Source organism: Haliotis rufescens, unplaced genomic scaffold (assembly GCF_023055435.1).
Source record: "Haliotis rufescens isolate VD_foot unplaced genomic scaffold, xgHalRufe1.0.p SCAF_12, whole genome shotgun sequence".
Classification (NCBI taxonomy): domain Eukaryota; kingdom Metazoa; phylum Mollusca; class Gastropoda; order Lepetellida; family Haliotidae; genus Haliotis; species Haliotis rufescens.
Window position 1 is genome coordinate 11486038 of NW_025963802.1, and position 13711 is coordinate 11499748.

A 13711-nucleotide genomic window follows, 5' to 3' on the forward strand; every position below is an offset into this window, starting at 1 on the left:
TTATCACATGTATATAACTACCAGATTTATTATTTAATATGACATTTTCTTCTCTGAAACATTGAGAAGATTAATTCAGAAAGTGGTTTAACCAGATCGTCGCAAGACTAGATTACCACAGCTATAAAGTTAAAACTATTATGTAATCATAAAAGTTTGACTATTCATAACGATACATAATGATTGGTTGGTCGGTTGGTTTGTTGTTTAACGCCGCACTCAGCAATATTCCAGCTATATGACGGCGGTCTGTAAATAATCGAGTCTGGACCAGACAATCCAGTGATTAATATCAAGAGCATCGACCCACGCAATTGGGATCGATGACATGCATCAACCAAGTCAGCGAGCCTGACCACCCGATCCCGTTAGTCGCCTTTTACGGCAAGCATGGGTTGCTGCATAGTACCCCAGCGGGATTTATACCATCCCTCTGGCCATTAGCAATTGATAGTAAGCTAAGCCAAATATTTAAAACCAAAAAGTATTCTTCAATTAAAACTATGAGACGATGAAAAATACTTGGAATGAAATTAGACTTCAGTACCCTCTCCTGGTGACAATTATTTTACGTTACTTCAAACCTCTTTGAAGGTACAGCCACAAACAAACTCAGTTATCAATTCATTCTACCAAATTAAAATCACTTTTTTTACAATACATATTATCAAAATTTATCAATTAACTCAAGTTCTTTTTTTAAAAACAAGAAATAAACGAAACTTACATTAAAAAGATCTCTTACGGATGAAACCTGGAAATAGTTATCCGTTGTGATGGAGAAACCAATGCAGTCAAGCAATTTTTGAATGCGATTCTTTCATCACAAGGGATACATACTGGAGGATTTTCACCTTTCAGGCAGACACAGAGTGAAATCTTTAACTTTTCTCAGTGAGCAGAAAACTAATTCGAACTCGTTTTCAACTATTGCGACAATGTATGTGCAAGGAAGGTAACTTTTTCATTTAACTCCAGCCAATAAGATAGCAAGAGAACTAATATTAGAACAGGGTGAACACTTGACTTGTCTTTGCGTGTGTTTGGGACGGATGCAACCGGTGGGGCAGGATACACTCACCTTTTCGCGAACTCCTGGCATCATAACTATTTGATAGTGATTGATAAATACATGATCACGCTACTCTCTGAATCGTACAATTTACAATATAAGAAGAGATGTTTTGTAGAAAGGGGTTTGTCGCTTTTATTTATTACCGAAACAAGGCTAGATTGTTAAGATTGATATCGCCCTTGTACCAGACACATTTCTCAACATGAACCAAAGGACTATATTCAGCCATTACCTTATTCGTTGTTAAGGTGAGCTCTTAAGTGTATATCGACACAAACTTGCAATTTTAACATGAAGGACATGAAGTTCCCCGCAAGGCCTGGGTTGGACTCTGGGTCGTCAAATAGCTGTGTGCAAGAATGTCAAACTCTACAGCGTACTTGTTACGTTGTTTCTGCCATTTGTGGTTCTTCAAGTTTCTTCAAACTGAAAAAATAAGACAATTCAATACCAGTCGTTGACATATAAGATGCACAAAAACGCTTTGCATTTCATTCGACATTATTTCGTAATAGTTGTTGAAGTAAAACCCGAAGTGATAAGTCATGACGGCACCAACAAATATGAATTTCAGGCGCAATTATATACTTAATATGCATGTTCACCAATCAGTTCGCAAGTCATCTGAATGCACACATATATACTCAGTTTTTATAGAAAACACACACATGCTTCGTATATAACAAGACTGACATTGACTCATTTTAAATGTGTATATTACAAAGGATATGTATTATTATATAAGTTTTGAAGGTAAACGTATTATGTGCATATCACATTCTTTTTATAAACAAACAACACCACACACGCACTTGCATATTGTTACACTTATGTGTGCGCTCCCACAGATTAACGTCCAAATCGAGGTGTATTGTGAAGTACGTGAATTAAACTAATTCAGTTTGTTGTGGGCGAATGAAATAAGATAACATATACTTGTATTCTTAGTATCAATAAAAAATATGTAGATACCAATAATTGCTTTATATGCAATCAGAAGACGTGTTTATAGATGTGTATCTACACAATGCAAACTGTCTTACCTCTTTGGGCTCTGGAGTGAATAGCAACTGCAAGATATACCACATATTAACCAATTAAGTTAGTGCTACTTACCACGACTGCGACATTACCTCACCTCCATCTACTTTATGAGTAGCAAATAAAACGCGTTGCAATCACCTGTTCATTTAAATGTTCATTACCGGAGGATGGGCTACATTCAAATGTCATATCCGTTATGTCATCTCTTGTCCCTTTTATGTTTATGACGGGAGTTGCTTAACGGGACATGATTACACTGCATACACGGAAGAACGACTGAAAATTCATTCAAATGTATTAATTGTCGAGCATCCAGAAAGTAAAATACCAGTAGACGGGAAAACGATGCTTCTTGCTCCGCCTTGTACAAATGTTAACGGCCAATCACATTGCGCCTGTCCCTTGACGCACGTGATGCCTTAAATCTTCCTTCAGGAAAGAGTGGGTTTTGCATTTCTGGCTGCGGTGGCATGCGTTTCTCACGTATCTGTCATGCGCAGTAAAGCGAGATTTGCTATAAGTCACTTGTCAGTGGAATTTAGGCACGCGTCAAGAAGTCAACGGAAACCATGTCACCAAGTTTATTGAGATCACATACGCCTTCTCTTTGCACAGTCACCTCTATTGGACAATCGGTTGTGTATTATTTGGTTATAACAATATATGAAAGTAAATCTTAAGAACGCCCGTGAAAATCCGGGTGAGAACAGGTCTTCAGCAACCCATGCTTGCCGTAAAAGGCGACTATGCTTGTTGTAAGAGGCGACTTACAGGATCGGGTGGTCAGGCTTGCTGCCTTGGTTGATGCATGTCATCGTATCCCAATAACGTAGATCGATGCCCACCGTGTGGTGGTAAACAAGAAACAAACAAAATAACATCTTAAGAAATATGAGATGTTATTTATAGTTATTACGATGGACTATTATTAATTTTAGATGCGTATACTCGAAATTGAATGTGTTATTGTTTGTAATTGTAATGAACTGTCCTCAGGATCAAAAACCCAAATCACTCTCTGCAGACCCATGACCACTCTCAGCCGTCCCACGTCACATGCTATCTTAATAATAACTGGACCCGTGAAGATCCGGGGTAGAATAGGTCTTCAGCAACCCGTTCTTGCCGTAAAATGCAACTATGCTTGTCGTAAGAGCTAGGCGACTAACGGGGTCGGTGGTCAGACTCGCTGACTTGGTTGATGCATGTCCAATTGCGTGGATCGATGCTCATGACGTCAACCACTGGAGTGTCTGGTCCAGACTCGATTGTTTATGGACGCCGTCATATTGCTGGAATATTGCTGAGTTCGGCGTTAAACAGCAAACAAACAAACAAATAATAACTGTGTCTTACTTATCCTCTACTCAATATTAAGTAACAAAATATACAATTCCTTGGTTTCTATCATATTACATTTTTATAGCACTGTATACACCGCGACCTATGTACCTGGCTGGAGTTGGGTCTTGTCCATGACCACCAAACGGATATACACTAAATTTAATTAATGTTCGAAACAAGAACCATAAATGTTTAAATGCAATAAAATTTGAGAAAATTAATAAGCTAAAATGCAATCTAAAATCTTGATGTTTGCTTTTAAACTCTTATAGTTCAAAGATTAAAGGTTTATTTCAGATCATAGCAAATTCCTCGTCTGTCTTCCAGACCCTAGAGAACAAATTGAAAAAGGAGTCCAACTCAAGTTCAGGATTGTTTTGTGCTCGATTTAATTTTGTTTATTTTGTAGATATATATTTTAAAATACGATAACTTTATTTCTGGATATAAATGCCAGTCTACAAATTCCGACCACTGGAGTATATAGTAGTTGGTACATGGTACCATGCATGTAGATGATCTGTTCTTATTAGTGTTTTAAAAATATTCTATGTCGGCCTTGACACAATAATTGAATATGATTTCTTCATATATGCATATTGCATTACATCACTGCACATGATATTGACAGTTGCAGTAACACATCATACAATGAGTAGTGAGTTAAACACCATTTTGAACAGTACTTCAGTTATATCACAGCATACCAGACTGTTGTGAGATTAAAGCCAGATCTGGTTCAGGCCTTTCACCAGGTTTACGCGTAACGGTCAGCGTATCCTGCCACATCGGTCGCAAACACACATGCAAAGACAAGTCAACTGTTCACCTAAATAAACTACGGACACAGAGTACAAACACAATGATGCCAGTCCTCACTATTGAAAGACATCAAACACATGGAAGTGTACCAATAATATGTTTCAATTCCTACAGGTAATATATGTCTAACATTTGGCAAATATTCAATAAGTATTGCTGGTGAAAAGCGTCACATCTAAAGACATAGTGGTACTCGTGTCCAACAGGGGATGAGTTGTGTGACGTAAGGACTCGTCTTCTTTTGGTAAAGACTGTACTCGGCCTGTCGTAATAGGAACATTGTGGTAACATATTCTGATGTGTAAAATTGTGTAATGTAATTTCGCACGTGTGCATGTTATTTCGGTAGTAATAAATTCAAGATAAATACACAATGTTTGACATGTTTTGTTGTGTGAATTGTCTCATAAAAAGGGATATGCATTTTTGTTTATGCCATCAACTATTTGTGTGAATGGGCATACCTCAGTAAACTACAGGTTGATGTCAATATTGATGTCTTCAGTATCATATGGCATGCTCTCAACCAAGCCAGGGAGCCTGACCACCCTATCCCGTTAGTCGCCTCGTACGACAAGCCTAGTCGCCTTTAACGACAAGCATGGGTTGCATGGGTTGAAGATCAATTCTACCCCGGATCTTCACGGGTCTAGATCATGAATCAAGTGATTACATGAAATGTGAAAGTGTTTGTTCTCTGCCTTATTTGATATTGTATGAAGCCATAACCGAAAGCAGCCAGATAGCATTACTCTTACAGTCTCTTACAGTGACAAATTGTTCTTATTGATGTTATTAAAATTATGAGTTATACTAACAAATAGTGGTTGGCTATTGGTTGGTATGTATTTTAACGCCACACGCAGCAATGTTTCAGCTATATGACGGAGGTCTGTAAATAATCGAGACTGGACCAGACAATCCAGTGATTGATATCATGTGCATCGATCCACGCAATTGGGATCGATGACATGTATCAACCAAGTCAGCGACCTGACCACCCGATCCCGTTAGTCGCCTTTTACGACAAGCATAGTCACCTTTTACGGCAAGAATTGGTTGCTGAAGACCTTTCCTACCCCGGAATCTTCACGGGTCTAACAAATAGTGACTTAGAGATTTGTCCAAGTCCAACCGCCAGACACCAAACACTACACGCAAAAGGCCATGTTTTACGCTATGCCGTTCTGTGCTAGCCCTTACACTGGACCATGCCACTTGGTGACAGCTTATGATTACTGACCAACAGATGACTCTAGAGGACGACGCATTTTTATTTAAACAAAGAGAAATAAAAGCAAAAGAATAAAAGATCTACTCTTCATCTGTAATTTGGTTTTTACTTTCAATCATATTTGCAATTTATTTATAAGAAATGGTCCAATTTATTCTGGCATGTCCATATTGCTCTGTGTGGTTTTACGCATGGTCCCCACTATGGTGATCACCCTTCAGTGTCTGACGATCTCTAGCCCATGTTTATATTGTGTTGTAAACTAATACTTTCTGCTTTTAAATATTCTCAACTAGTTATAAATCGAATCTGTGATATTCTAGTTATTGTACTGTCCATCGTTGACACCTTTTTATTTAAAAAAATATAAATATATGTATTATTAATATATAACATTTTGTCAAGATATGGCTGAAATACTGCCGACGTGACGTTAAATATTAATTCACTCACTTACTCACTGTGGTTTTACTGTCAACAGTTAGGAGCGCGATCACCACGTCACACATGCTGGGACTGCGATAGTTTTTTCCTTATAAGAATTGGGGGGGCACGGGTGGCCAAGTCGTCTAAGGCGCCGCGATTCGCTGTGCAGAGCTGCGTCCCTTGGGCACGCCAGAAACCTATGATTGTGGGTTCGAATCCCGGTTCGCCCCGATTATGTTTCTAGGTTTGTCAGCACCATACCCGTGCTCGTGGGTTTCACTGAAGTGGTAAACGTCTAAGACCTGCATCACTTCGGGCTTTCCTCCCACATTAAGCTGACCCGCCGTGATGTAACTGGAATACTGTTAAAAGCGGCGTTAAACCCATCTCACTCACTCACACTTATAAGAATTGATGGAGTGAACGTAAACAAGCAGTTTGTGTTTTAACTTACATATAGTTTGGTTATCAATTATTAGCAATAATGACAATCTAAGTTTATCAGATTTCTTTCTTGTTAACATCAAACCATCTCATCACAATTAAACTTATACATCAATTCTGGGTTCTCCTCCAGATAACCAGCTAAACCGATTTTCTGTTTAGTCCTGTATCAATCCGACAATTTATATCTGTTATTCGTCGACGCCTAGCCTCTCCGTTGTACATGGATAACTCCAAGCGTGTTGTAGAGAACCTCATATGTCGTATGTACGTTTATTCTATCTACGTTCATGTGATACATTATCGTTGTGTAAGTATGTGGACACCAGTGTGAAAAACAACGAATACGCTACAAGGGACATGTTCAAAATGACGCACACTCTAAGTGCGAAGAAAAATACAGCTGAAAACAATGTATATATCATGACAATGATGATAAATATGGAACTTTTCAATCTCATAGAATGATTGTGAAATTATTCATTGTCACTTTGTCAATATACTTTGTGGTATATCGGCGATGAATCCGGGTTAGAAGTGATTCCGAGCAACCTCGCAATAGTGCGAGGCAATTGAATGGATCGGGTTGTTGGCGTGTCAAAGTACCCCGACGGCGTGAATCGTTGATCTTAATATCAATCAATTAGTTTTATCCGGACCGTATTATTTACAGATCGCCGTTATATAACTGGGGCGTTAAACGACACAGACACAGCAATATTCCAGCTATATGACGGCGTTCTGTAAATAATCGAGTCTGGACCAAATAATCAAGTAATTGACATCATGAGCATCGATCCCAACAATTGGGACACGATGACATGCATCAACCAAGTCAGCGAGTCTGACCACCCGATCCCGTTAGTTGCCTCTTACGACAAGTTTAGTCGCAAGCATGGGTTGCTGAAGACCTATTCTACCCCGGATCTTCACGGGTCTGACTCACTCGGTTATTCAGCAGAAAATATATATAAACCAGCTGTGAGGAGAGATATCCTTTGTATTACAAGCAGTCAAATGAGGAGGAAAAAGAGATCCCTCACTGATTAAATATTGTTTTCTTCAGAAATCTATTGGCCATGTTAGGTGATATCTCAATGCCTGCTGCAATAACGACCGAAGGGCAAAGCTGGCTTTCTTATTGTGATAAACTATTTTGAAACTGTCACAAAGTTTTTGTCACACCAACAAGGTCATCCTGTTTGGGAGTCGCTAGCCAAATCCCCATACTAGTCGACGCTTTACGTGCGACATTCAGTGTGAGAACTTGTGCCGGGAGTGATACAGGCACTCCCACTAAGATTATTTTCACAAGACTAAAACAAAATGCAAGAAAACTAATACTATAAAAATATTAAGCTCCTACTTTCGCAAAATGACAGCCTTGAAAAGGGTACTGGTGTGTGTTTTGGGTAACACATGAAAAGAAGAAGAAAGTTAATCTGCACTTTGAAGAGAGCGAGAGAGACTTATGAGGCGACCAGAACAAGTTTGCCCTGATGATTTGTTTGCGACACCTGGTTCGCGGGATGGGAAAACTATTAGACTATATCTATATGTATGGACAACGATTATTCTGACCGCCAGGCTGTCAATTTTAATTATTATTTTCACATTAAGCAGCTCCCGTCCTTCAATTACAAACATAAGAGGGACAAAGGATTACATAAGAAATATTGCATTTGAATATAGCCCATCCTCCGGTAATGGAAATGAACATGTGAATAAAAGCGTTTTATTTGCTACTCCTAAATAGAATGGAGGTAAGGTAATGTCGCAGACATGCTAAGTGGCACTAATTGATTTGGCTATTTTGTGGTATATATATTGAGGCAAATCATGCACTTGCTATTCACCCCAGAGCCCAAAGAGGTAAGACATTTTCAAAAATGTATATACACGTTTATAACCATATATTCCGATTGCATACAAAGATATTATTGGTATCTATATATGTTTTATGATATCCAGAATTCGAGGATTATCTAATTTATCTAATTACAAACTGAATTAGTTCAACTCACGTACTTCACAACACGCCTCGATTTGAACGTTAGTCTGAGGGAGCGCATACATTCTTGTAACAAATATGCACGTGTGTGTTGTTTTTGTTGATTGCAAATAATATGTCACTTACATAAAGGAACTTCAGAATGTCAGCGATATTTGTCCCTCGTTGATGCCTTTACATAATCACCACGGTTGTTATATCAACGATAACGCCTGATGAAACAATGGCAGATTTAAAACCTGTTCTACAGAATGGATTATGCTACAGATAGTATTACCTTAAAAACTCATAAAATAATGCACAACCTTTGTTGGGTCTTTACAAAATACATTTTAACCTTATTCAATTTGAAGCTTCTGTGCGTTTGTATTCTATTTAAACACTGGGTATAAATGTGCATATATATTAGACAACTTGGGAATTCATTGGTGCAACTAACTAAATAATAACACTGTGTTATAAGAAAATGAATATCAAATATATACAGGTCCCGGAAAACCATATCTGTTTGTCTTATTTTTACTTATCACTTACGTTTTTACTTCAATAATTATTACGAAATAACATCAGACGAAATGAGTGTATAGCTTTCTGTTTGGCAACGAGTGGTATTGAGTTGTCTTATTCTTTCAGTGTGAAGTAACCTGAAGAACCAACAATGGAAGACACAAAAATGTTCTACAGTGACGACTACCCTACAGAGTTTGACCCAAACTTTTACGTACAACTATATGAAGATCCAGAGCCTAACCCAATGTTTGGGGACCTAATGTCATTCACCCTGACCAATTATCACAAAACTTTTGACTCAGGTAAAACTGCACGTTAGTGTCGATACACACTTTATCTGCTTGTCAGATTACTTTAACAACGAATAGAGCAATGACTGAACAGTGCTTTGGTTCATGTTAAAAAATGTGTTTCGTACAAGGGCGATCTTTTCATTTACGATCTAGTTTTGTTTCCATAACAAAACAAAAGCGACAAAACCCTTTCCTTAACCACAAGACAGCTCTGCTCAAAGCAGTGTCTGTTTACGATTCTGAAAGTATTATGAGCATGTTTTCATCAATCACAATACAATTATAGTAAACTACTGTTATTGCGAACACGCTTATATGGAACTGACGGATATAATGAACTTACTTATTTTGTCCCGACCATTTGCTGTAGTTATTCTGTATATATGCTTATAACGAACTACAGTTATAACGAACTAAAATTAGTAGTCCCCATGAGTTCGTTATAACCGTAATTTACTGTATGATGCCAGGCGTTCGAGAAAAGGTGAGCGCATCCTCCCACCGTTGGCACACGTACAAAGGCAAATAAACATGACAAAACCCTTCCAATATCCATACGAAATCGATTCAACGATTCAGACTCTCAGATCTTCAGATCTCATGAACATGTGTTTATGAATCACTATGAAGGTGTGATTATACCAGGTGTTCGCGAAAAGCTCTTGGTATCTTACCACACCGTTGGCACCCGCCACAAACACATGTAAAGGCAAGTCAATTGTCCACCTGAAAAAAACGGGAACATATGGTACAAGTCAAAATAAAGAATTGCATCGGGCATTATGTCTCTGATGCATCCACTGCCCCAATGTTCTCCAGTTCTCTACCGTAAAATCTTTTGAAATCTTTACTGAGGCCTTAAATGTTGGAAACTAGATCAAACAACTTCTGAGTAACAGTTGTCTGACCATTTTTGAAATCTTGGTAGAAAGAGCATGCTCGATTGCACCTCAAAAGTTGGAAATGTAGAAAGACCACAAGGGCTGGAGCTGCAGGAATATTGCTGACAATGAAGGCAAAGGTGACTAGTGAAACGAATTGACATATTTTCTGATATAAGACACTTTTTTTCCTGTTCATCCTGTTGTAATATTCATTCTTTTGCTTTCATGTTGTCTGGGATTGAATGCAAGAGTTATCGTTCCCAGCATATACTGCGCTACAATGTTTGAAAACGAGTTCGAATTATTTTTCTGCCATATGAGAAAATTGAAGCTAGGTGACATAACATATTGTGAAATAAGTTAATCGAGGCCTCCACGGAACCGAATTGAATTTTATGGTTTGAGTAAGCAAACAGAATGTAGCGCTATGGAATAGTGTATCTGCACTCTACCATCCTGAAACACACTGGTCGTAGGCGACCCCACGGTCACTTCCAGGACAGGGCGCCAACATTCGTTGTGCAGAGTTGTGTCCCTTGGGCACGCCAGAAACATATGATCGCCCTGATTATGTTTCTAGGTGTGTCAGCACCATATCCGTGCTCGTGGTTTCACCAAAGTGGTACACGCCTGAGACTTGCGTTACTTCGGGCTTTTCTCCCACGTAACGCTGACATGTCGTAATATGACAGGTATGCTCTTCTAGCAGCGGTAAACCAACTTACTTACTCCCTAGGGCCAGCGACAGGGACACTTTCTGAAAGGAATGTACTCTGTGTTTTGTTTGGACACTACCATAATATTTAGAAGATTGTGGCATGCATCCTGCATGTACATTCCACAATGAAGGCATAAAATGATCTTGAGAAATGTCCTCAATTGTTGGAAATTATATAAAAAAACCTTCCTGACAGGGCCTCGAATATTGGCGTGACTCAAACAGTTTTAGGGGTAGAGGTTTAAGTGTTTACGTACTTCACGTGGGTTTCCCATGGCTTTCACATAAAGGTAATCCAACCCCAGTCATCAACGTGACGAGCAACGCTACCTTGATATTACCAATCGGCAAACCCCCACCGATCCTGTTTCCACAGGGGTTGTCCTATTTACATTAAAATTCATTTAGATAAACATTATGCATCATTTATATTAATGCTTCCAGGTATGTAGGTGTTATCTTAATATAGGTGCCTCGAACTCTTCTTAGAAACGAATGCTGGCACTCACAGATTTTCTACGTTTTAATTTCTTGACATTTAAAAGCAGAATTATCAGGTAGGTTCCAATAGCACATTATTTCTACATTTAGTAAAATATTTGATGACGGCTTATCCTTCCCCTCTAATGGACTGACGATAGGTGACGTGAATGTTGTTGCAGTTTTGTAGTGTTAAATATAGTGTGTGACTTGCTCATGAAAACAGATCTACATGCGTTTGCTTGTTTAGGCTGGATAAAGAATGTGCGCAAGAATATGCGGATTCTGAATACGCAGAATGAGTGAGTGACGTTTTATTTCTAAGTCTTTAATATTATGGAGTATGGAGATGGACAGCAGGTATGGGTTTCATTTATTTTAACCATGTGATTCTTCTCGCAACCAGCGACAGCTTTAGACACTGTCCTACTTAACTGACCACACAATTTCAGACACACAAGAAACACTTGATCATGCAACATGCAGTTGTGATGTGCGTTTATATTGAGAAGATTATTATGTTTGTGTGTGTATTTAAAGGCATTTCGCTTTATTTTAGTCGAAGGAACCTTCAGCTATTAACAATGATAACAAAAACACGAAACAAAATTACGGGGACCGAGTTGTATCCTCTAGGCATGCAAGTTCTCTACGGTGGTGGCTTCGAATTCTGGTTCGCTATGCTTATGTGTCTAGGTTTTTAGGTTTCTATTGTAGGTTTCACCAACATGGAAAACGACCAAGAGCTACATTTCGTCGTATTTTCCTATCTTATCATGTTGACACTGCGTGATATAACTGAAATACTGCTCAAACGACGTTAAACACAGCTCACTCAGTCACTCATGTAAAAACTAAGTAACAACATTTTCGATGTCCAGCAATGATGACGTTTGCAAGACATACTAGCTGAAGGTTGAGTTTGGTCATGTAGAGAGTAAATTGGAATGTCACCTGGTGTAGTTCAACATGCGCTCAAAATAGCTAATGGTGGTGGTAGTAAAGTCAAGACTACCTATTCTCATTCTGTGTTGCAGGTACTATCAAAGGGAAGACGCTCTTGGATATTGGGACAGGTCCAACAATACACAACATCATCAGCGCAGCACCACACTGTGATAATATCTTCTTGTCAGATTTCTGCCAGAGCAACAGGGACATCTTAAAGCAATGGCACGAAGGATCTTTGGAATTCAGTTTTGATAAAATCTTTGATTTTGTACTCAGACAAGAAGGGAAAAGGCAAGTAAAGTTTTTTTAATAATTATTGATTATTCTTTCGAATTTCTTTGCTGTTACATAACAGTGAAGATCCGGGTTCAAACTGTTTTTCAGCAACACATGCTTGTCGTTGGAGACGACTTGGGTGGTCAGGCTGATACATGTCATCGTTCCCAATTGCGTAGATCGATGCTTATAATGTCAACGATTGTCTTGCCTAAATTCGATTATTTACAGACCATATAGCTAGAATATTACTGAGTACGGCGTTAAACAACAAACAAATAAACAGAGCATTGCTATTACATTTTCCTTCAAAAACTAATATTTATAACATGAAATCCATATATTAAAATAACAATATGTTGACAACTAAAGGACTATAAAACAGTCAGCAGAAGATCGTACATTCATGCAGGTAATGTAAAATAAGCAAATCAAAATAAACCTTATGTAAATAGTCATAATTTAACTTGAGTAACTGAAGATATTATTACAGAGTAACATGCGTTCAATGATTCTCGTGGTACATGAGCCTATATCATGGTGATTGTAATTTGATTTTGAATTAGGCAACCATGTTATTAATAGGACGTTTGTTGGTCAATTACATTTAGATATTAAAACATAACATACTGGGAACGGTTAACTGTGAGTGGGCAGCAATGTTTTCTATATATGTTACAGATAAGGATCGGATACGGGTAAGAGGCGACAATGTATTCATGGTATTATGACCGCTTTGACTTATATGTGTCATGTTTTTAATCAACAGCAAAAGTGATACCTCTGAGAGAGTGGCAAGCGTTAGAGACAAGATTTGTGGGATTCTACACTGCGACATCAGGGACGAGAACCTTTTTTCGACCAACTTCCTTCCGCAGGTCGACATCATCACATCATCCCTCTGTCTGGAAGCAGTTGCCACAGACCAGGCCTCCTATGAACGGTACGCCAGGAATATGGTCGGAATGTTGAAACCCGGAGGCCACTTGGTCATGTTTGGGTGTGTAGGAGGAACTTTCTACACACTGGGACCAAAGAGGTTCATCAGTTTTGGGATGTCGAGGGATGAGTTGAAGTCTACGTGGAAGAAGGTTGGGATTGAGATCATATCCTGGGACGAGTGTGTACGACCCCAGCAAGAATATTACGATGCGGATGCCGCCTTTAGCATGGTTGGGAGAAAGGTTCCAGACTTTTAA

The 13711-nt window shown here is 38.7% G+C and overlaps 1 protein-coding gene across 1 annotated transcript; it reads left to right on the forward strand.

Annotated features, from left to right (window-relative positions):
* The first annotated feature begins 9058 nt into the window (after positions 1-9058).
* Positions 9059-13711, forward strand: LOC124143438 (nicotinamide N-methyltransferase-like). Its single transcript, XM_046512414.2, has 3 exons — positions 9059-9212; positions 12323-12527; positions 13282-13711. Exons 1-3 carry the CDS (start codon positions 9059-9061, stop codon positions 13709-13711), a joined length of 789 nt encoding a protein of 262 aa, XP_046368370.2.